This window comes from Syngnathus scovelli, chromosome 4 (genome assembly GCF_024217435.2).
Source record: "Syngnathus scovelli strain Florida chromosome 4, RoL_Ssco_1.2, whole genome shotgun sequence".
Classification (NCBI taxonomy): domain Eukaryota; kingdom Metazoa; phylum Chordata; class Actinopteri; order Syngnathiformes; family Syngnathidae; genus Syngnathus; species Syngnathus scovelli.
Genome location: NC_090850.1, coordinates 18860262 through 18885968, shown reverse-complemented (window position 1 = coordinate 18885968; position 25707 = coordinate 18860262). Strand labels below are relative to the sequence as shown.

Sequence of the window (25707 nt, the reverse complement as noted above, 5' to 3'; positions counted from 1 at the left end):
AACATTAGTGGCAGTCTGAGGAGCCTCACCTGCCTCTTGACCGCTTGTTGTGTGCAGCTGCTCCCCTGTGTACCGTGGATATATTAAGTCTACACACCCCTGTTAAAATATAAATAAAAATTAGACCTCTGAATAACCAACCACATTCATTCATGTTGAATGAGTTCACACATCATTAAGCAAGCCTCTATTTCACCTTAAATAAATTTAAGATGTTTTCGCAGGCGTTTTACAGATGCCCAGTCTGCCTGGATGTCGGTTCTTGCAGACATGGCCCCTAGGTGGGGCTCATGCACCTGGCCTTTTGCTCCTGATGAAAAAAAAAGTGGCCTTTTTGCTGCGGACCTCTTCATTTATTATTTAAAAAAATAGAAATAGAATCGAAAACCTGTCATCAATTCCATCCAATTTTTAATGTCTGGTGGGCATTTATGTGAGTCCTTGGGAGATTGGTACATCCGCTTACAAATGACACAGTATGCATACTAACCACAAAACCTAGCATTATAGTATCCTTGAAAAGATGACGTGGCTACTTGCCCAACATTTTACAGACCCTTAAAACGGTGACTGTGTGCCCCCTTGTGCAAACACATTAAATCAGCTGTTTATTTTTCGTTCGCCTCGCTCTAAGAAAAAAACACACACAAGTTAATTGACAGTAGGGAAAAAACATGTAAAAAAACATTTTCTTGTTTTTTTTTTATGTTTATATATTATGTTTTAATAATAATAATAATAATAAATAAATAATTGATCAATTAAGGTAGTGGGCAATCTGGAATAATTGCAAATATAAATATTATCAATGGTTTATTTTGTGGTGAAAGTCAGCCAAATTGAAGTTTTCTCACTTATGTAAGATTGTGCAAGTGGACCTGATAAAGTGATAAAACATACTCCAAGCAATTGTTTCTTTTTCATTTTATTCTATACCTTATGATTTCATCCAGCATGTGTGCTTATCGACAACGCATTTGTGGATCCAGCTTCTCTTACTGACAAACACACATACACGCACACACGCACACATACATACATACAGTCCTGTACCAGCCTCACGTGTCCGTTATTGCTTTATCCCGTGTTAAAAGCAGAAAATAATCATTGTAATAATCCCTTTAATCGTGAGCAAGAGCGTTCAAAACGTCGCTCTCCCTCATGTGTCCTTGAACACATCATATATACACAAGCTGAGCCTTCCCTGCAGAAAGTCTCATATTCTTGTTATGACCAAAAAATGGATATGTCAACAACTGTACATGTGATGACATCAGTTATTAGAATCTAAAACAAATACATAAATATACAGTAAGTAGGTCCTATGGAAATACTAAGCTTGGTAAATATATAAGTACAGTTGAAAGAATGCCGCTCACCACAGGTTATAGTACAGAATTAGGGTTCAACAAAAGGAGGCTTCAAGAGGCCTCACAAAAATGAGGTTCTGCTTTGTATGATAAATGTGCATTTTTGCCTTTTTTGTTCACACATATATGTATATTTGTTTTTGAAACAAACAGGCAATAGTGAGAAGTAACGCAGATTCTCACTGACAAGTGAGCCACGATCCTGACAGTGGAATCTCATTACTACCCTGAAGGATCCGGCCGTGCTCTCTGAATCAATTGCTACGTGCTATTCTTAAACTGGGTCATATGCAGGTTAAACTGCCCGACATCACACACACACATACACAAATGTATTCGTTGCACACTTTGCGGTCAGCGTGACATTACCGTCGTGTCATTCCATCTCAGTAGAGCGGCAAAAGAGGATGCTCGCATTAGCCGCGGAAGCTAAATAAAAGGCCGTGTCATAGGGCGAGCAGACTTATTCAGATGTACAACATGAATTATGGCAAATGTAACATTCATTCTTTCATTTTAACTTGAGACTCATACCAAAAATAGAAGAAAAAAAAAACAGGACGGAGTTGGAGGTTAATATCTAGCAGGACAGTGTTAGCACAACCCAGTCCAGACTAAATGTGGCACACAGAATGTTACAAGTGGATCTCAAGTCTGATTTAATCATTTGTATTTTTCCGGAAAATTATTGAATCTTTTCTGGTTATTTTTCCGGATAGATGGAAATAGGAAAAAAAATAGAAAATAGACTACAGGGGCGGAAAAGTTGATCTGACTCATCTTGATCCATCAGTTCAAAGCTGTGTACCAAGACTTCTGGCGTATAGCGAAATGCCTCATTTCCCCCGGCTCAAAATGCAGGTTCGATTTCGCTCCTCTAATCCTCAATCACAGCAAACGATTCCATTATTGTGCATCGCTGATTCATCAACCAATAGTCACGCACCAGCTGGGCAGCACAAAAGGGAAGTGGGAGGTAAAGATTAGGTGGCTAAATTGGAGGTGCAGCAAGCAAAATGTAACTCCACGACCAAGTAAAGCAAAGACTTTTAGAATTGGAGTTCACACTTTCACTTTTAATAAATACAACGGATTGGACCTGGTTGTTGACATGTCTTTTTTTTTTCTTTTCGCCCACGCAGCTAAAGAATAAGCAAAGAGATCAATAAACAAGATGGTCACACGCGTTTGGACACAACACTATGAGCTTTCGTGATCCTTCCACTGGCCTTCATCGCTTTTTTGTTTTGTTCCCGCGCTGCCCTCAAACTGCCATGTTCATTTGACGGGTGACGAGGAGACATTATGAAAACGGTTTGCTGCTTGAGAAAGTGAGTCAGCCTCGTTGTTGTTTTCCTTCCATTTGCCTTCCCATGTAATTCCCAGCTGATGTAGCGCTGTACTAGTACGTTACGCAAATAGTCTTGGAGGATAGAAATAGCAAATCCTCTTCAAGTTGAAACATTGCTGTCAGGTGAAAATCTTGTTACTCCAGTTTTGGTGATTTTTTACGGTTTTTACTCGGATTACGCAGTCTTCCGCCAGTTGAGAAATGTTCTTGACCCGGAGGATTATTATTATGAAACCCCAGCTGCCTCCCACTTCTATTTGATTTCCATTACATAAATGCAAAGCACGGTCATGAAAAAATAATAAAAAAAATAACGGCTTATCTTCCATCAACAAATTCCATGCTTTTAAGCGAGATTTTTACAAAGATGGTTTCATCTCTCGTAAGAAGTTACAATGGAGAAGACTATAACGAATCAATTTCAGGATTGCGTTGATCTCCGTAAAAGATCGTACTAATGCCTTCTGGCGCTTTTCTTAAAAACCAAATAGTCCAGACGCCCAAACCAGTCTTATATCAGCACGAGTACCCCCATGGTACTCTTTTGTGCTTCCACGTCAACCCCTTCAAACCTCTCCAACGTCGCACTGAGAGGAGGGAAGTAACCCCCTCCCCCCCAACTCCGCTCACCGCAATCGTAATCGATTCGAGCGAAGTTGGAATTATTTTTAGCGTTCACTCCGTCCTCTGCCATAGCACCCCCAAGGCTCGGTCTCTGCAACCTTTGGTTCTCTGGATGGTGGTAGACGCGCGACACGACTTTCCACGCACAGTTATGAGTCATACTGGCACAGATTTTTTTTTTTCTTTTTTTCGTTTTTTTTTGGAGTTTGAGCCACTAGAAGAGGAAAGGTAGTGATATATGATGTAATTCTGTAAGAATAAACCAACTTGGTGCAATCACACTCAAAAAAAGGATATGAATATAAGTGATGTACAAGTGTTGGGCTAACTTTTTAATAGAATATCCAACACCCTTGAGGTTTTACAAGTTGTAATTCAAGCTAAATTTGTAAGGTAGAATAGAGCTCCAAAGTTGCAGAAAACCATGGTGAGAGTTATAATTAAACTTTGTGCAAGTTGGGGTGCTCTGTTATAATTTGTTACCCATTGGCTCCCACGAAAATCTGAACTTTCCAAATACAAATTTACTGCGTGTCATTAAATGTGTTCCCATATACACAAATTAAATGTGTTCCCGTAACCACAAAATACAATTAATTTTATATTTATATTTTGCGTTTTGTTCTATTATTCCCATATACACAAAAATTAATTTTATATTTGACATTTTGTTCCCTTATTCTAAAATATTTTTGTGTGTGTCTCGTCTCATTTTATTAATGTGGATGTATTAACATTGGCAATCAAACTCCCGAGGGTGAAATGAAATCTTGCTCATCAAAAATCAAATCTTAAGGGTATTTAAGACGCATCCGTGTTGCTTTTTTATTTGCATGCTTGTAAATATACAGCAGTGTCACGTCCTGCTTGTTTGCTGCACCTCATTACTAAAATTGTGGGGAAGTGTTAATGAGGGGGTGGTCACAGAGTGGCCGTGTGCGTGTCTCCATGTTAGCCTGTGAGGGTCAAGGGACTACAAACATGTCTTGTTAAATAAGGCTGCTCTGACTGAGTTGATGGGGACTCAGCTGTGGGAGAGGAACCTGCCTGACTCTGTGCATATCGTGATGAGCTGCAGATCAACTACTTGAAGCCACATCCCCGTCCTTATTTGTCCACCAAAATATTTTTCCCAAATTGGCAATCTGGTCAAATTTGAAAATTTCCCATCCTTTGCAATCAAAGTAAGCAAAGACTATCCGAAGCGATTATCCTGAATTAGTGAGCCACCGCACCCCACCCTTCCTGATCTGCTTATTTAACCTACTCAAATTTTGTGATTGCATCATTTGTGTTATGCGTGCTGTGTCGGTCTTTTTCAGTACACCACACATGAGAAGAGCAGTAAGAACAAACAATCAGATTTTTTTTTTCCCCTTGTAATTTGTCAGGTCACTGACCTTTTAAAGATGTGCTAGGATATTTTTAAAAATGAACGTTTGTATTCTAAAGACTATCCAATAAAGTGCATGATAATCCAGTGAAGGTCAATAATTTGATTGAGAAGAACTGATTGTTGATTAATCATGTCTTGAAGCATCAACAGAGTGCAGCCATTTGAGACTTTCAGTGTCAACTACTTTGCTGTTTAGGACCAACATAATAAGCTAGGGGAAGTTGAGCAACATCCACTCTGTGGAACAATTCCCCTGGGTAGGCATGAAAAAACAGGAATTAAAATAGTGTACTAATTAAAAGTGCGCGGAGACAAACAGCTTTCAAATTAATTTATGCTTCCCTGCACCCAAATGGTCGCAATCGCACTAACATTATGCTACATATGCTTTCTGCTACACTTAAAGTATTGCATTGGGGAAGATGCTACTTGAACTTACCAAGTCTTATATCCAGGTCATTGTAAGCATGCAAGAATGTTAATCAAGTCTTGCCAAAGGCCACTTTAGCCACAGAAATGTCTGCTGATAAAAACACGTCCAATATATTGAACCTGATTGCCAAGTGACACAACAGTCTTGTTTAGTGCTACAGTAATTATTTTTTGTACATACATTTAACATCTTAGACACGCCCACGTTGACCAGATAGCAGCCGTCGAAGAAAAAAACAAAACGCATATTAATATTTACGTTGATCAGTGATGAAAATTTGAATTGTATTTTATTAAATGGTCCGAGTGCTACAACACACGGCATGCTAATTGCAGTTTAGCCATTAAAATTAAATCAAAAGCAGATTTTTAAAGGAGTTAAGGTTGCCTTCAATTCAAATTTGGAGGGTCAATTATCAGGATGACTGAGAATAAACACATACATGTGCTTAATGAAAGTTCTAGTTTTTAACGTGGAGAAAAGAAAAAATGAAGTTGCCTTGCATCTGACTGTTCCACTGAGTTCCGCACTCACAAACAGTCGCACACATTCAGGAAGAACGAAACAACACGGGTGTCGGACACATGTTCAGCGGTATGGTTTTGGAAGACAAAGTGAGTTTGTTGGGACACGCACGCTACCGTAATCTCCACATTGTAATGGAGGCTAGCTCACTTGTGTCCCTCTTCGCCCTGCTTTCAAAAGCATCATCATTATTATTATTACAATAAGTGATATAAAATAAGCGGGCGAAGGGTGGATCTACCTTACTGGAAGTCTTTTTTGGTTTCCGAAAATCTTTTTGTCATAAGGTTTCAAAAGGTATACACACATACACGTGATAAATAAGCACAGTCTATACATTTGAGAATCAACAATATGAGATCCCAGATGATGTGTCATCTTAGCAAAAAATGTAGATTTGCTTTTGTTGAGCCACACAAAAAGCCTTGGATGCAGGTATTAGTGCATAGGTGCCTGCAGACAAAATGTGTATTTGTCTATTGAACTGCCCTCTCCCGTAAAGAAATGACGGTCCTTTAAATAGAGATCATTTTCACACCCTCCTTGATTAATGTATCACTTAAATATACCTCTATCTATATACATGACGTATAAATAAGAATTGGACAAAGCGTAAAACAGTGTTACCTGGTAAAGTGTCTCTTAAATCACAGCAAATTGAAGGTCAAATAAAAGGCGGAACACAGTGACATCTGATAAATGAAAATGACACCAATTCACAACGTGAAAAAGTTTGTGTGCATTTCAGTCTGGAGGGGCACAGGAGGGTGTGATCAATCCTCACAAATTGGAAGAAAGCTTTGAGCGGACAGTCGGAGTTTCTAGATCCGATGAGCAGGCAGAGGAGCCCCTCCGGAGTGACGAGGACGGCGAGGCTCCGGGGGAGTGAGTCTGATGGGGGCGGCCCGGAGAAAGCTGGACTGGAGGAGTCATATGACCGGGAACTGAGCTATACGGTTTGGATTTTAAAGTGGGTGAGGAGAAGGGTGAGTGGTAATAACCTGTTTCCACAGATGAGCAAGCAGTTTGGTGGCCAAAAGCCTGGGCTACTTCCTGGGGAAGAGACGGGTGCGAGCTTGATAGCAGCTTTAAATCCTCGGAAAAACGACCGGGCTGTGGATCTCTTCCTGCGGTGTGTGTCTGGACCGAAGGATGCGAAGGAAGAGAAGACTGAGGCATGAGCAGGGAACTGTGGGATCCTGTGGCACTGGGTGGGTCATTGAAGTGGAAAGTCCTGCTTGTCACAGGACTTTGAATAGTCGGGCTGGGTGCTACCGGAGTAAGGCATGGTGAGGCGTTGGCTGAACCGTACTGGGCCAGGGAAGCCAAGGCAGACCTCTCCAAAGACAACTGGTGTGGAGGAAATCCAGATTGGAGACCTGCCAGGCTAAAATGCCCAAGCGATGATGGTGACCCCTCAGTAGGCTGTTGGCCATTCTGTCCTTTGCTTGAAGATGGGGAGCTATGTGGAGGAGAGTGGAGGAGGTTCAAGCTACTTGTAGTCCTGCCTCCTCCAGCAAATTGTTGCAAGGGGGTCACTTGGGGATGCTTGGGGGGTGGCTGACTGTAGAGAAGCTGTCCTGGCATGGGGCTGGAAGAAACAGTAGATATTGGGCTCTGACAACGTGAAGAAGTATTAAGTCCTGTGGCGCCACCAGAGGCGCCCCCTGAAGGGCCACTCGCTGCATGGCCTCCGACTGTGCCCTCTGTTGTCCTGTTCTTAAGTGTCGCAATACCCCCTCCTCCTGGCCCACTTGAACCTACCCCTATGAAGCTAGCTGCTGCTCCGCTGGAAGCCCTTCCCAGAGATCCTCCTCCGGGATTTGATATCAGACAGTCACTCGAAAGACCGGTAAGGGAACCCACGGCTACTCCTTTAGCTGATCCTCCAGAAACCTTGGTTGCAACAGAGGGGCGCCCAAGCGATCCGCTATTGGTCACGTCTACAAGTAGTTTTTCAGAAGTCCCACCTATTGACCCACGGGAAGTCCTTTCTAATGACCCTGCAACGGTTGTAGAGACCAGGAAGTCTATCGAGGTCTCTCCCACTGTCCCAACTGAAGACCTCCCTAATGATCCTGCAGTGGTGGTTGATACCATTGATTCTAAACAAGTTCCTTCCAATGAACCACCAGAAGCTCTCCCTGATGATCTGCCAGTGCTCATCTCTATGAGTAATTCTCCGGAAGCCCTTCCTAGTGATGCAAGTGAGACCCCACCCAAAGATCTCCTGGCTGACTCTGCTACTGACACACAGGTAACACTGCTTGAGTCCCCTGTCGCTGATCTACCACAAGTATCACTTGTTAATCCTTCGGAACCCCCTCCGAGTGATTCCCCTGAGATACCCCCCATTGATCCACTGGGAGCTGCGGCAAACTTAAAGATTTTCAGTGAACTAGCTTCAGCCGTCGCAGCTGTAAAAACCTCACTGGCCCATCCTCCATCGTCTCCGCTCACCCCTTCCAAAGACTCTCCGGCTGCTCCGCCCAGGGGCCAATCCGCTGCACCGCCACAGGCTCCGACTGCACTTCCGCTTATCCCAGACCCCGTGCTTCCACCTGTTGATGTTTGCTGGAAGAAATTAGACAAAGGCGGAGTGGTGGAGCGAAAAGGCTGCTGATGCTGCGGTTGCGAGTGCAGCTGGGCCAAACTAGATGAGGGCGAACCAGACGACGAGTACGGTCTGTGAGGAAGTGCCGAGGACCCGCTTACATTAAACCCTGACTTTGTCTCATTCAGTCCACGGTGGCTTCCACTACCCAAACCCTGTTGACTAGAGCTATTTGTCCCTGAACCTGATGCTACATGCTGAGCCTGAAAAGAGGCCAGTAAGGACATGTCCACGCCTGTGCGTCGTTTCGAAGGTGTGCTAGCGGGAGATTCCCCAGCAGATTCAGGAGCTGGTGATGATGGTCCAAAAGTGTGAAACTTCTTTTGCCCAATGGGAGGATCCTTCAGGGACCCCAGCACGGAAACCGGAGGCCTGAAGAGAGTTGGCGGGAGGTGGGGATGGTGCGTGAGAGCGATGGCGACCGAGGTGGTGGCGGCCGCCGCCTGGAGAGGCGCCTGAATTAGCGGGGCCCAGATGACAGGTGTGGGCGACGGTGGCGTTTGGGGAGGGGCGTTCTGCAGGAGGTGGGCACAGTGGGCCATGTCCCTGTCGTGTTGCACAATTTGTTGGATAATTTCATTCTCCTGGTAGTTGAGGACACCCGAGCTGAGGTCATGCTGCACCTTATGCTGAAGGATGGAGTTTTTCTTGCCTTTCATGCAGAGAAACAGACACACACACACAGAGTGATGGAAGAGAAAGAAAGAAGAAAAAAACAAGAATGAGCATTTCTTGTCAGCAGATAATGCTCTGCTGACATTTTCAATGTACTCATCTGAATAACTCATTCAACAGCATCGCTACCACAACTTGTAGAGAGGAAATCACATCAAATGCTCAGGCAAGAGAAACAATGATTTTGCAAAATGCAATGGGGAAGAAAACCATAGTGGAGACAAAGGGAAACAACAATAAAAGACAGGTGGGAGACAACCACCTAGAGACAGGAGCTTGAAAAGCATGACAGCCTCAAGGTCTTTGGCTCAGGAGCTCTGACTGTGCGATTCCATAGTAACAAAGGGACAAAATACAAACAAACCTTCCTATGAGTCATTGGCGGAGAGGGGGGGGGGCTCTTAAACAAACAAAATTTTTTTATAGCAGTGGTTCATTTACTTGATTCAGGATTGTTATTGGCTTGCTAACTCGGTTCTCCAAGTCAAGTCTGTCAAGGGTAAACAAGGTCATCGAGACACGGTGACTCCACCTCCCTCCGAAACAGTGCAAAACTCTGACCTCTAAGTCCATCAACCATAGTGGAGCGGTGACAGGGTCAATTCGCAGGCCTGCCATCCTCAATTCCATCCTGAGTAAGCCTGAGATATTCCAAATGCAATTAGCCGCAGATCAAGCCATCGGTCGTTATGACCGATGGCTCTGCTCGGCTGGGGTGCTTCCTCCGAGGATGACTCCCCATCCACCTGCTTGCTAATCGCTCGCAAAAGCTCTAATCAGATTGTGCAAGTCCATCAACGGAGTCATTAATTTGTGCATCAGCGCTATACGGTACGCCGCTGACGTTATTAAGGGAGAGAGGGATGTACGGGCAGGAGAATGGGCCGTACACAGAAGACCATCTCTAAGATCACTATCAGCCCACCGTATATTTTCAAAGCAGTCGTTTGCTACAAAGAGTCTCCCCCACAAGGAACGTCTCTATCCTCCTTGCTAAACATAGCCGAGGATAAAACTGAGCAGGCGAGCGATGTCTGAGTGATGATACGGACGTGCTTCTCATTGTGAATATTTTATTTGAACGGGGCTTTGAGTAGACTGATGGATATGCTGAGAATATCAATTGTCTGCATTGGGGATCAAACGGGGAATTCACAAGCTTTGACCAAACTTTCCAATGGCTTGGCTGAGTACTCTAACGCCATGAAAAAAAAAAAAAACGTGAAAGGCTTCCAGAGCCATCAGCTGGCAGGGTTTTAATGTACATTTCTTGAAATAGATATAATGCTGAAATATCCTTACCAATCCTATCCAGTCTGTCCAGGGCAACTGTTTCAAAGGCCCGTCGCATCATGGGATACTCCTCCAGGACTTCGTTGAAGTTGTCCACCGACAGCGAGTAAAGACGGCAGTATGTGTCAGCTCGCACGCTGGCCGTACGTCTGCCGCGAGTCAGCAAACAAATCTCTGGAAACAAAAATAAAAAATCAGGACATTTGTGAAGTCATTGTGTCTCATCATTAGTAACGCCTGAACCACACAAAGCCATGTGGCCGAATCACTGAACTGGACAACAAATTTTCTCTCAGGAACTCACACCAGGCAATCAAAAAGGAAAAAAAAATCAGCAAATTTTCTGTTTGTTTTCCAGAAACACAGAAGTATGAATGCGATATGACCAAAATAAATAAAAGGACTTTTTGCATACAGCAATTTGCATTACCCATCCGCTGGACCTGCTGCAGGTTCTCGAATCACCTATAATGTTATCGCACGCTACAATCTAAGATTATTATGGCTAAAAGACATAAACGGTGTCCCAAAACCTTCCTGGAAAGTCTCAAATTTACAGGAACAAAAACACAACATCCCTCAAACAGTGAGCTCTATTGGCCGTCGTCTACCATAGCTGTTCAAGAAACTAATGGTCCATTTAACAGGTTTGTACTGAGTTTGTGCATCTGCCTGTACCATGTGCATTTACATGTATGCGTGGAGACGCATGTTAGTGTGTGTGCTCGCGCTGGTGTCTGTACAGAATGAGTATGCATGCATGCATGATCGTGCTGCTGTGGGTATGTTTTATTCATGAGAGCTTTCCAGTGTAAGTGGCGGTGATAACATAGGCTATATATTCTATATATATGCATATGCGGATACGAATGCACCTACGAGGATGCCGTAAATGTTAACTTTTTTTTTTTTTTTTTGTATTCCATGTGTGGGTTAGGATGTGAAGCTGTTTTGTGTTCAGCTCTTTTCCCGCTAGCCCGCTGTCTCTTTCTCAGAAAGCCATTTGCCGTTTATCCCCTTCATACTCCGCATGTTGGCAAACACATACGCAGATCCCTCGGTGCTTGCGAGGCCACGTCTCCTTTAATCAATAAAAACATTTGTAGCGCCGGCTGTTGTTTACGTTTGGCTGCGAGGGTATGATGGCGGCGCGTGAGAATGTCGGCGAGAGGTTGAGCGCAATGACGAGGCTGCGTTAAAGGCTGGTAACAATCGTGGCACATCACGTCAATGCTCCTCACCAAGGCGACCCACTTTGCTTAAAAAAAGGCCATCGGGTTCTTGTTTTAACTTTCTCACCTGCATCGTTTCTTTTGCAAAGTTATTTGATAGATTATTTATTGTGCTGAACCAGTTTTTGAAATTTGGGGCGGTAGATCAGTAAAGCTAAAGTAAATTGTCATAATTCCACTCAATATTTGGGTTAGGGATTGTTCTTGCGACACACTAAGATTTTTTTTTTTCCAACCAGTCCCAAATCAGCTCAGAAAAGCTCCAGCTCCCCTCATGAACGGTGTGGAATACAAAATACAAAAAGGCTTGATGTCTTGATCATACTGTACAGAATCCTAAAATGTGATGGAGTGCAAAGTAGCTCTCAGAATATGAGATGGACATTGAAGACAGAATGTGAGTGAGGAACATCAAGTGCATATGAAAAGAGGAGATGGCTGAGCAGAGCATGGCCAAGTGGAGAAGACAGCTGTGAATAGGCGAGTTTAAAAATACCCTGCGTGTGTGTTTGTGCGTTGCGTGCACTGTAAGTGGTTGCTCGCGGGGGCAGCCCTGGCTGTAGCGGCGCCGGCAGCGCCATCGCACTGGTAATCCCCTCTGGAGAGGAGCACCACAGCGCTGTATTAAATCCTCTTGTCCTGTGGCTTTCTGGATGAAGCCGGCGGGGCCAAGATGAGCTGCGAGGGCTGCAGGCAGTCAGCCCTCTGGCCTCGTGGACAGGTCTTTGCACACAAGTCAAGCTCACATACTTAGCGGGGCCGTACAAAAGCGGGGAGGAAAGAAAGAATTTTATCCGCGGTGGCGTCGGGAGCCGTAGCAAACCCGCTCAAGATGAAACAAAAAGAGCAGGACTAATGTCCTTAAATAACAGAGACTGCAAAAGAGGCTCAAACTTAACATGCGATAAATACAAAATGGCTACAGTAGAAACTTTTTTCAGCATTGGAGTGTTTTCATGATTAAACATGATTATCTGTACCGGTAATGTAATGTTAATCAACATTTTTTGAAGAAATGAGTTTTTTTTGTAGATTCCCTAAGCCATACTTGGCCCCCCGATGGCCTCCCCAAAGAAAAAAATCCTAGCACCGCCAGTGGCATGTACCACTGATGCTTTCCAAACAAAGCTTATTGTGTAAAATACGTTTGATTAGTTAAATCAAAAGAATAAAAAAAAGCAAAACATTTCTGCGGTGTTCACCTCTCAGTAGCTTCTGCTGATTTCTTGAGTTTGAATCATTGGATTTATGAATGAAGCTGATTCCGCATATTTACTCACACGCTTACTTGTGACTCATCACAAGGCTCCCAAAATAGGGACAATCCCCTGTTCAATGTCGGTGCCTGCGTTCTGCCTGTGTTGCTAGCAAACCTCGGTCGTCGTCTTCTTTTTTCCATCTCCAATCGTACATTTCTGTGCAGTCTGGAGTAACAATGAGATGCTTCGTAATCAGCCGCCGACCGTCATTTGGGGCGGCGACGGCGCCAATGAACACCACACCAGTCGCAATACAAGATAACCGGCTGCAGATTAAACATCTCATTACACGTGATATCGTCCAATTTGAAGAAGCGTTTAGAGAAAAAAAAGGAGAAATTCTTCTCATATGAGAGGGGAAAATGAATGCGGCCACGCAATGAATTTTCCCACCGTGTCTGCTGGTGTATCTGGCCTGGCGGAGATATTCACCCGCCAACGTGTTTGGCGAGAGGCCAATCTTTTTCTTCCACACTTATGAGACAAAGCATTCATCACAATTGAATGACACCAAGGAAAATTGGATCTTGCTTGATGACAAAATGTTCTTTGACCTTGTTGAGAAAATACCAAGGTCAAAACTACAACAGCTCTTGTGACAGGCAGGGGCGATATAGAGTTAGAATATGCAAATAGTGGCATATTTTCTTTTTGATGGGTAGTCCACAATGCCGCAGTATAATTAGCCCCATTTTAAAGGCGCTAAACCAAAAGTAAAAACAGCAAAACTAAGTCCAGTGAAATTAGGTCAAGAATCTTGGCTTCCAATTCAAATGAACCACACGACCCTCTAAGCGACAAAGTTCAAATGACCAAGTTGACCGCATGGCAGCTGAAAAGAGATGAGAACATTGCACCATCTGCTCAAACGGGGGAAAAAAGTCCCCATCCAACTGCTTTTCCCAATTCCCGTTTGCATGTTTCTGAGAATAAACAAAATCTCCATTTTATCCCTCGCCTGAGATGCAGTCAACTTACAACATACTCAACGCTCACTGTGTCATTCATGACAGGGCTACACGCTCCACGGACGAACAACGCCCTCTCCGTCATTGTTTATCGACTTTCTCTTGACTGCATCCGCTCCGGAGGCGGGGGGGAGAAAAAGCAGTGTTAAAGTCGGTCAATAAAGCTGTCTCTTCATGAGGTAACGCACTTGCCACACAGACTGAACAGATTCAGGACAGACAACATGCACTACATGCTGCTTTTGCCCTTTTCGATACTCAAAGACAAGAAAAAAAAAAGAAGACATGAATAGTATACGCTTCTCTTAACAAAAAAAACACTAGCTCCAAATAATGTCTTTTTTTAATATATACTATATATGAACGTGTGTATGTGTATATATATATATATATATATATATATATATATATATATATATATATATATATATATATATATATATATATATATATATATATATATATATATAATAATTAGCTACACCTACAATCTATGATTGTAATGACAAATAAAATACAGGGTATAATAAATAAAGCTTTTATTTTGATATAATGACAGGATTTGGAAATATATATTTTTGAATCAATATCTGAATCACTAACAACTGATGGCACACATTTTGATGCACCTGCTTACAACCTGCAGTCATTTGGGGAGAAAATCAAACACTAGCCTATTTTTTTGCAGTGCACATGGTCCTGCATTCGGTTGAGGTAAGCACAGCAGCTATCGTCCGTGCTCACCAGTGTGCATGGATGTGAATTAATGAGCGGGTGCATGCGCGTGGGCCCCCTTGGACTGTGATCATGTGGCCGTTTCCAGCAGCTCTGCTCTGGTCTGGTCTGGCAACGCTCACCTGGGCTCCAGCTCTCGCTTGTCAGCTCACATCTGCCTCCTACACACTGTTACAGAACCCCCACCCTCGACCTCCCGAGCCAGGCCACTGGACACTGTCTACCTCTTCAGAAAAAAAAAAGTATTCCAGATTTTTTCTGATACTTTCATTGCACTGGGGCTGATGCTTTTGTTTAAGCCTCGCCTGCTTGCTTTGTCATATTGTTCTCTCATTGGCTGTTGACAGTAATTTGTACAAAGTGGAATCATTTTATGCAAATATTAGACAAGGCAGTAAAAAGGATGAATCTACATGCCATTTATTGTTTTATAACATTATTGAGCCACTTTATCAACTTTTTTGAATTAAAGAAATAAAACACAACTAAAATGATTTGCTTGTTTCTTTGGGGGGTAAAATGACAAAACGTATTTTTATTCATAGCTTTTTATTTGCACATTGCTAACTATTATAATTTTCATACATTTTAATCATACTCAAACTTCTCTTGTTAGAATTCTAATAAATTCTATTCATACTCAAACTTCTCTTGTTTCCACTAGGAAACAATAGACATGCAAGCTTTTGCATGTTTTTTTTAAAAATACATTTGTGCTTTTATTTTGTCATTGACTACGCTTAGAATGAGGGTGATATATGCCAATTTATTGGCTTGTCACATTTAATTTACTAACAAAGGACATATAAATTATTTTATTTAAGGACAACAACATATCTACTGCATGACCTTGTGAAATCTATATAAATAGAAACACAGTATAAGGTTAGCTCTCTGTCGTGGAAATAAAGCAAGAAAACACACGACCTCGGGCACCAAGGAATAACAGCAGGCACTCTGAACCCGATGAGTCAAATTTTGAAATATCTGGCTCCAGCAGAAGGCACTTTGCTCGCCGGAGGGCTGGAGCGCTACAAATAAGAGGCCATGGCCGAGCATGGTGGACAATCTTGGCAGGTCTCAAGCTGCTTTGCTACAAAAAAAGGGGAGGGGGGGGGGGGGAGCTCGGGCACTGCAGACACATCAAACAATAGCAGCAGGGTAGGGTTTGATCGATTCACTTTGGAGGCCAAACATGAAGATGGAGTTAGACAGAACTAGCTGCAAGGGGTTGCAGACAAGGAAGCCAGTAGCAGATGGTTTGGTTTCCCATAGCAGCTGACCCCAGCTTTACTGAGTCATTCTTGGAAGCTGATGACCACCAGAGGAAAGCCCAAGTGTCAGTCAGGACATTTTTATTTTGCAGTCACTATGAAACGAAGACTCTCCAAAGCTTCCGCTAACAACCAGGGCTTATAACTGACAAAAATATTTTAGTCTCTTTACTACGATATATCATGTCAACATAATTCTTTGACACCAATTACTACTTTCCTTTCACCTGGAATTTAGCGGCATCTTGTGGCATTTTAGAAGACGACAAAATCTGTGAATGGATAAGAAGGCACCTTTGAGGTCCAATCAAAGGCAGCCGTTTGAGAAACATTTCCGTCTGTCATAACACAAGGTCACTGAGCCCCACTCTCCACAATTACCGCAGCCAACAAAGGATGAAGTACAACATCCTACAATAAGATTCTCGGGCTGGCCGCCGAGACGGGCAGCAGCGGCGATGCTGTTCAGATAAGTGTTTCAATACTGAGAGCAGAGGAGAGGATGAGGGTAGATGAGGGTGCGTTGGAAGGGGGGGGGCATGTTGTCTTCCTGAGCCCAGAGCAGCATTCAGAGAGCAGGCTTGGCAGCATTTCATGTGTCCCTCGGCATTAGCGCTGCAGTCACATTACATTTCCCCCTTTCGGCAGGATCGCTGGGTGCCCAAGCCGACGCTCCCGTCCAGGACATGTCGTGTCCACTTTAGACATTTGGACTTCTGCGGCTCAAGCTTATCCAGCAGCGGACAAAGTGGAGCAGACTGCTGAGTACATAATTGCGTAAATAATTCACGGTCTCGATGAATGAATGAGTTACGCTAACATGGTTTTGTCGACATGCTGATGTGCAGTTTCGCACAACATTCTCTGCAGCCTGAAAAGCTGATGCTTTTTGGCTTTAAGAAAAAAAAAATACTTAACTTCAAACTACTTCAAATAGAAAGACAAGTAAAATTAAATGAATATTTTTTCCACTAGTAATAAGGAATGAAACTGTAAGATTTTGTGGTCAAAAATCAATTATTGGGGATATTACACTATTTTTTTCCAAACCGATACCAAAATGAGAACTCAACTCGAGAGCAGTCACCAATACCAATGCCACTATTATGTTTGATACACAAAATTTTCCCCAAAAGAGTGAACATTTTTAAAATGCTGTATTTCTAGATAAAGGCAGTTGAAGTAGTCTAAAAAATATTTTAGGACAAAAAAAACCCCACCAACTTTAAGAAAGTGGCTGTGTACAATCTGATGACAATCCAAACGTTAATTAGCCTTGGTGGAGATCTGCTTTCTCCATTTTAGTTACCGTTCAACTCCCACTCGTTCGGGTAGTGACAATCACAGCAAAATGTACGTGTGCCACGTACTCCCCGTGCTGATCCCGCCACTTAATTTCATGAATGACTAACCCGTGTTTGGTAACAAACTCCCTGTGGCTTAGGGCTTACCTCAGTAGCCTCCCTGCCCCCCACCCTACCCCACTCACCACAGGAGTGGCAATGCTAGAAATAGACACACAATGTGGGAGTCAAAAGCATCAAAATGCGGGAGAGAAACGATTGCAGATCCAAGACTTTAGATTAGAGCAAAGCGAGTGACTTTATGGTTCAGAGCTGCAGTGTATTAGAACTTTTGTATTATGTCGTGTATTACACAACCAAGTATATATAGCATGTATTACATATTCTGAAAATAACACTGTTACTAATAAGGTGATGTCTTGGTGATGTCCTTAAAAGATTATGTTAAAAAAAAAAATCTTCTCCAACATGAACTGAAAGCAGTTGGGAGCAACAATCGTAACGTTGAATAGTTACGATCGCGAATCCTCATGTGTGTCAACACTGAGTTAGGATTATTGTGACAAAATTATATCCAATAAGGAAGCAACTTGTCACTTGTTCAATTGTTGGGCAAAACTAATGGAGGGTCGTTCGTATAACGTGTCAGAAAATGACAAGAGTTTGCAATGGCCATGTAATTTCCAGAAAAGCTAACAGTTAGCCTAGCCGCTTGTATTTCTTCTTCTACTAATATTTATTTTTCCTTTGTATTTCTGGATGCCCTGACACTATAGGAGCACATATGGGGTCTCTCACATTTAAAAATTTGATTTAGAGTTTAAAAATGGTTATGCGTGTACTCCGCTTTAAGCATTCATGTTGTGTTCATTCTGTAACACGGACGAATGCATTACCGAGATTAATGTTTGCGGAAACTATGAAGGCGCAACATTGCCTTGACTTTGAACTATAGCTTCGACGAGGACGAAGCGAAGGGAGAGAACATATTTTGGCCTCACAAAGAGGCACGGCCATGTTTACTGAGAATGTTGATTAGGTTTTTTTTTCTCCATGTGCAGAGAAAGAAAGAAGGAAGGAAAGATTGCCTGCCATCTTTTCATTATTTCTCTGGAATCCCCCCAGCGAGAGGGCACACGGACGAACTTGAGCAGCCAAGGCGTAATTAAACTTCCGCAAGTCAGGTCGCGGGCGCTGTTACAAACGCCTCGCCGCCATTTCTCATTACTTAACGGCGCCGTCTAAATGATACGCCATCGCCGGGCAAATGAATCGGTATTTGGTGAGGGCAAGATGGCGGCCGTGTCGGCCTGTACGTGTCACGCGCCCGCCACACATAATGCGACCCCCAATGAAGAAGTCTACTCGACTTAAGTGCAAAATGACCTTGGCAAACTTCCAGTGTCAACTCAGACAGGAGTGGCTTTGCATAATTGACCATAACGCCATTACAAATCCAATAGGTGGTGCTATTGAGCTTCTTCCACTTCAGATTTTATAATTGATACAGAGCACTGATTCAACTAAAATGAATCCTGTTGTGGTTTGGTAATTTCTGAGTGATAGTTTGAATCACTAGCAAACATTCAAATGCGTACTCCTTCATTTCAACTGCATTCTATTCATTTGTCCTACAATGTATTGGTAGCTTGTGACGTGAATTAAATGAGAAAAAGTCTTGCATAAACCATGAGGGAGATTTTTTAAGCGAGGTGCAGAACGCCTGCACAAAACACACCACTGGAAACTCAAAGGGAGTTCATATTGGTGAAATAATGGGCATTATTCAAAAAGCAGGCTGCTTACCACCAAAGTAGGAGCCGTCCGAAAGTTTGGTCTCCTTGCTGCCTTTGGTCAGCACGCTGACCACGCCGTGCTGGATGAAGTACATCTTTTTGCCGATGGTGCCCTCTCTAATGATGTAGTCCCCAGGCTGGAAGACTTCGAATTTGAGTTTGGTGAGCATGGAGGTGACAAAGTTGGGGTCGGCATTGGCGAACAGCGGCATGGAGGCCACCAGTTTGCGACAGTTGAAGTTGATGATTTCCTGCGAGACGCAGAAAGAAAATGCAATGACCTGACACAACTCCACGTAGGAAAGGATATTAGAGGAAACAATTGTTTTTCCTTTTCTGAGATCCTCCATCATTGCCGGTGTAAAGGTAAAATGTCAGCAAATGTGAAGTGAACTGTGGGGAATGACAAGTGATGGCCGGGCGGGTTTATTTTCCGTATGCCAGGCGCACGCCGTTATCCACCCGGAAGACGGCGGTTGCCATACCTCTCGGAGTGGCTCGTTCAGCTCCCCCAGGATGCTCTCCTCGTCAAACATCTTGCCCTGGTAGCGGTGCTCGTAGTAGTCGTGGATCCTCTGCCTCATGTCTGCCGGCAACTTGTGGAAGGACATGTATTGCTCCACTTGCTTGTACTGTGGGAGAAAGATCAGGCCACGGAAAGGACATCAATACATGGAGGTTGGTTGTAAAAAAAAAAAAAAGTTTGTTTTATTTGGACATAATAACCCCAAACAATAACCCAATAAAGCATTGAAATAATACTCAGCTATTTTTAATCCGACTCTTGTAATGAGGCTGACATCAAAGACACGCACCAGCAAAGACGTATCACAGAGTTTCAGTTTTGTCAAAGGTGCTGTTAGTCTTTATGCTGTTTGTTCTGAACAAAAGCATGACAGTGTGTACTCGAGAAACCAAAATGCACATCAAAGCTCGCTGCCGGGTCCCTCGGGGAATAATAACAGATAGCATCCTTGACCCTCAACCAAAGAAAACGCCCTCCAACGAAAAAAGAACAATCCAGCATGAATCAGATGACGCTAGAGCTTCACTTTGATCTCTACAATCTCTACATTGAACTGCTCAGATGACCTTTGGTAGCCCTCCCACCCACAAACTTCACTATAGCAGTCACCGAGGATCTGAGAAGGTGATGGTTCAAGGCGGGGGATCGCAAACGTTTTGGGTCTGGCAACCCTTAACACTTGCCCTCGAAAACGCCAATCTGAAAAGGCTATCACGACAGCGAAGAGGATCCTGACCAAATCCATCACAGCCTGGAAACCAAAGTGTACAAAGACGGGAGGGCTCTCCAACGTGACATTAAAACTGCACCACACATCTGTGGAATAGCCTTCACACCACGACGCCACATACAGCATATGACAGCCGTGCCACAAAGAGGGCACGGAACATTATCAGAGACAGCACACATCCAAAAAGAGTATCACAGGCAGAAACAAAAGACAATAACAAAGCTTCTAACCACACGCTATCAGAGTCTAACCACACTGTGCAATATTTGTTTTTTGTAAACTTGCTCACGTAAGCGTGAAAAAACATCAACACCTCTCCTTGCTTATTTGATTGTGACTACTAGACTAGAGTGAAACTGCATTGGCATACACAAAATACAAGACTGGAGACCCCAGACTGTTGAGCAACTACAAGAATGGGGTAAAAAAATCAATTCCTGTATGCTTATTGAGTGTTGGTAAAAGGAAAGGTGATGTAACACAGTGGAAAATATGGCCTGTTTTTTTAAAACATGCAGCAGCCATCAAATTTAAAAAAAAAAATGTGATATCTTGCCTCTGCAATGTATCAATTACATTTCATTATATTCCATCTTTATTTACATTTATTTACACAATGCAATTGGGGTTTGTACCTCAGTTGTTTTGGACAGACAAACAAATGTAAAACGGCCGAGGTAAATGAAATACTTTATCCATATGATGGATGAATGGCTTGTGTCACGAGGGTAATTTACTTTACTGATGTGACGATGAAAGGAAAATGGCAAGGTGCTGAGGAAAAAAAACGCAGGCCTCCGATTGGCTGGCGGAGTACGGCGGGGTTTTCACGAGCATGTGAAGCTTCAAAGGCGGAGGTTATTATATTTTCATTCACATTCATGAAAATATACTGTCAGCATCTAATAAATCCATTTACCCCTGGCTTTCATCTTACAACGCAAGACAATGTCCCTGTGCTTTTCCTTTTCAAATCCCTTCGAGTGCACGGTACCGGCCAAGTATGTTAATCAGTGCTGCGCGAAGGCTGACAGATGTAAAGAAAGCGACCTATGAGCTGACGAGATGATTTCCTGCCTGACAGGAAATTAGCTTATTGCCGCGCAGCCGCCACGACCGTCCCTGCTTTGACACTCCACTTGGACAAATCTACAAATGTGATGAGAACGTTATACATCTCATACTTTAATATTAACAATCACAATATTTTTTATGTTTTAATTTCAAGTTTTCATCTCATTGTACCGCTGAAGGTGAAAAATGCTAACATGCTATGTTAGCTAACACTCATGAGCTAATTTCCACCCAAAATCACCCATAAAAATGTTGTTGTTTTTTCTGTACTCAAGTAGAATATGGTCCCTGGATTCACCGATATCCTTTTGAGTGTTAATTACCGTATTTTACAGAAATCATAGAATGAATGAATATATAGAATGAAGTAGTCACGCATGATACCGTTAGTAATGTATATGTAAATGACATCGTTCCTATTTTCCCCCAATTCCACTCGGTCTCGTGCAGCTCTCTATGCACACGCTGATGTTTTTGTTGTTGTTATTACGATGTGAATAATTCATTCAGATGTCAGCCACTTGATTATACATTCTAAACATTTATTGCCCGTCCCTCCCTCCCCCACTGCTCTGTCACCTTCTTGCTAACCTTGTGTGGCTCAGTCAAAAGTCAGCGGCAGGAACAAAGGCCTCATTAAAATACTGTCGCATAGCTTTGTTTTTCGATTGATGTGTACATGCAGACAGTGCCGCATGCGGTGGTCGACTCCGTTTTGTTCTGTGCTTTTGAAATCTTGCATTTAGCCACTGGTTGGTCCACAGTGTGTCATTTTATACTATTATATCTGCACAATGTTAATCTTTGTATGTACTGTATCAAACATTACATTTTGAGAAACAACTTGTGCTCAATTAATATAAGTCAATACATTTAATTCATTTGCAATAGTAATAATGATAAGAATTTGCTTTTGTATTTTATACTACATGAATAATAGTAATCTAAAAACTGATCAAAAGTTGAGATAAGTAAATATATGATTTACAAAACTTAAGATTGAATGCTTGGACCCCGTGGGTACATTAACAGTCCTGGGACTTGGCTGTAACTCTGCATGGCAGACTGAAGAATGAAAACGTGTTAAATTACCGCCGTCAGTCAGGTCTGGACTAATGAGAAGCGAGTGGCTTTTTCTGTAAGGCAGAATGAGACTTAAGCTCTTCAACTTGTTGACAGCTGTGTCCTTGGGTTGATTGTATCCTCTACGGATTATGGACACGCTTTTTTGGCCAAAGACAAACATCGTTTTCATAAAAGGATCATTCCTACACTGGGTGTCTTTTTTTTCATCCCTCAGTTGTTAAAATTTGGACTCTCATGTTGTTTGTTTTGCCAATATTGCTGGTGTCCAACAAGAAACATTTATTGTATCTCCAATTGTATCTCCAAATGGATGACTAACAATTTCTGGGTCGCAATTTCTATAAACAACTTTTATGATACAGTGGATTTTTATTTAAAAAAAAAATTGTTTCAAAATGAAATTTGGTTATTTTTATTTTAATGCAGCCAATAGTATGAGAGGTCGTTGAGCTCCACAGATGCTCATTTTGAGATCGCTTATTAACTCACCCCACTCCAAAGGAAACTTGCTTAATTGCCAAGTGTTAATTAGAGATTCAAATGGGAGGGGCAGCGTGGTCCAATTTGAAGTGAAGACGCTTGGGACCGACGTGTCTCAACAAGCCACTCAATGGACAGCGTCCCTCTTGGAATTAACTATAGCACCATCCGACACTAGCGTTAAAGCTCTGATGTGAAAAGTTCAAGTATAACAGAGCGTCCGTGAGTAACGAGACACAAATGAGGGAGATTATCTCCTCTTTCTGCAGCGCCCCCACATCCAACCCACCCTCCCCTTTCCCATCGTACATTTCCATTTTCATAGATGAAGATAAGCGGCGGCGGCGGTGGCGGCTTATAGGCGAGCCGGAATGGCAAGCGTGCCCTGTGCACACGTGCAGCCATCTTGTGCCCCCAATCTGCACAGATGGAATTCTCTTCTGTACCGCCGATACAAGATGGAGCCATCCTGTAACAACCTGTTCCTTTGAGAACCAGATCAAAATTAAATGTGAATTGGTCACATTTCAGGTTGTCACAAATATTTTTACAAGTGATTATCCATCCATCCATCCATTTTCTGAACCGCTTAGTCCCCACGGGGGTCGCGGGCGTGCTGGAGCCTATCCCAGCCGTCATCGGGCAGTAGGCAGGGGACACCCTGAACTGGTTGCCAGCCAATCGCAGGGCACACAGAGACAGACAACCAATCGCACTCACACTCACACCTAGGGACAATTTGGAGTCTTCAATCGGCCTACCAAGCATGTTTTTGGAATGTGGGAGGAAACCGGAGTGCCCGGAGAAAACCCACGCGGGCCCGGGGAGAACATGCAAACTCCACACAGGGAGGGCTGGAGGTGGAATCGAACCCGCACCCTCCTAACTGTGAGGCGGACGTGCTACCCAGTGCGCCACCGAGCCGCCACAAGTGATTATTCTTTCGATTATTCCATCGTTTAATCGAATAATCGGATAAAACCTTTTCTTAGCATACAAGATGGAACCATTTTGTAAATAACAACCTGCTCGAATAGTTGTCGATTAATCGATTAATTTTGATAGCTCTACTCACATTATACTTGATTGTGAAAAGAATGCTAAGGAACCAACATCTGTGCTGAAATATCGATATTCTAATGTATGAACGTATTAAAACATCAATACCTATAAAACGCCACTAAGTGACAGTGTCGCACCTTCTTATTCCCTCTCCATTACGCGTCAGTCAAAGGATGAGTCGCTTTACTTTATTTCCCAGCTTCGCTTTGTGTCTTCCACAATCTATTTACACACGGCGCAGGATTGGCAAGCTCCATGTGAAAATGAACCTAATAATGCAATTTTTCATCTCAGTGGGGGCCACACTTCAAGTCCCCATCCTTTTTAGTATTTCGTGTGATTGCCCGGCTCTCTTACTTTGTGGAACAGTTAACAGGCTGCCTGATTCCTATTTAAGAGCCCATTTAAGCCGGCTTGCTCGCTTCTGACAGCGCGGGCATTTATCTCCTGGTGCCATATTGTAATAGAATTCTATTCAGGAAAGATTATACCGTCGTTTTCTGATGATAATTTTCACCATCTTTGAGAGCAGAGTGTCTTTTCCGCCGTCGTCTCCTGCTCTTTCCCATGTGAAAAGCTTTAAGATTTTTTTTTTTTTTTTTTGTTCAAATGTCCCAGACGGAAAAATGTGAAACTGTGATTTTTTTGTTAGCTACGACAAAAGTTTGACGGAAACTCCTTTTTTTTTTTCCCATCCAAAATGTAGCTCTGCACACTTTACCACTAGGCAGTAGAACAAGTGTGTGTTCTTGCCTGATCTTTTCCAAAATACGAAATTATAATTGGAGGGATTAGATGTTATGTTTATCACAGCTGGGGTTACGGCTATCCTGGAGCCTAACTGAGATGTACCCGGACGTTAGTTTTGCACCTCCTCGACACGATGAATGCAAACAACAGTACAGCAAAATGAATAAATAAACTAGAATGCCTGCAGTGTGAAGGAAGAACACTTTGAGTTTGCAAGTAATCTAACTGAAAAGATAATCCCTCCCATTCCCACAGAAAGGAAATTCACTGCGATGACGCAACATCGGAACCGACTAGGGGCTTCGGTATCGACCTAGCGATCTTCCAATTACCGACCACTCAAACCTCTCAATCACCGTGCCACACAAAACTGACAAAATGCCTTTCAATTTAGAAATGGTTTGAATATCTTTGCAAAAAAACGGACTTTAAATCTTCACAGCTACGAGCAGAAAGGTAAAATGGAGTCCAATCAAATGCAATCTAAACAATACACATTACTACTATCACAAATATAAAAATATGACTTTATATATGGCTGATACGGCTTTTACACAAACATTACCCAGCCTCAGTGCAACAAACCAAAGAATTAACTTTATCTTTTGCTTTTCAGTGGCAGAAATTATTCATTTATTTATTTATTTATTTAAATATATATTTATTCCGCTGATTCAGGCAAATCCCTTTGTTTGGTTGCATGATTTCTACTTGAGCTTTATTTTAAAAAATGAAAAACAAAAATAATTTATTTGAAAATGTATGTCTTTTGAAGTAGACATATAAAGGGAAATCATTGTTGTAGTTCTTTATGATGCTTTTACAATTGCAGTAAAACCTGTCTTAAAACACAAGTCTGGCCTTCAATGTTCAGTACAGTATAGTATATTGCAAAGAAGACTTTTTTCTGTTTTTAATATGAGCTTGGCTGTATCCACCATGAACATGTGTTTAGTTTCATAGCACCAATAATACCTGCCATTATCCAGCCTATATGCGCTTTTAAGTACCTCACCTTGCTTGCTCGTCCTTCTAATGCCTCTCACAGTTTATGGTGTTAAAGATTACCGCATGCCGGTGCTTCCCTGAGCCTGACTTTGCAAGTTCATTAACATGCATTAAATGCTTGTGACAGGTCACATTTTTATAG

General features: G+C 42.6%; 1 protein-coding gene across 1 annotated transcript in view; it reads right to left on the bottom strand.

Annotated features, from left to right (window-relative positions):
• Positions 1-908: 908 nt before the first annotated feature.
• The window catches only part of hcn4 (hyperpolarization activated cyclic nucleotide-gated potassium channel 4), a 56544-nt gene continuing 31745 nt past the window's right edge, over positions 909-25707 (bottom strand). Inside the window, exons 5-8 of the mRNA XM_049718451.2 lie at positions 19335-19481; positions 18860-19100; positions 10291-10455; positions 909-8965 (exon numbers count right to left, since the gene is read on the bottom strand). Coding sequence (XP_049574408.1) covers positions 6480-8965; positions 10291-10455; positions 18860-19100; positions 19335-19481 — 3039 coding nt within the window. The 3' untranslated portion in view covers positions 909-6479. The remainder of the gene's footprint in view (positions 8966-10290; positions 10456-18859; positions 19101-19334; positions 19482-25707) is intronic.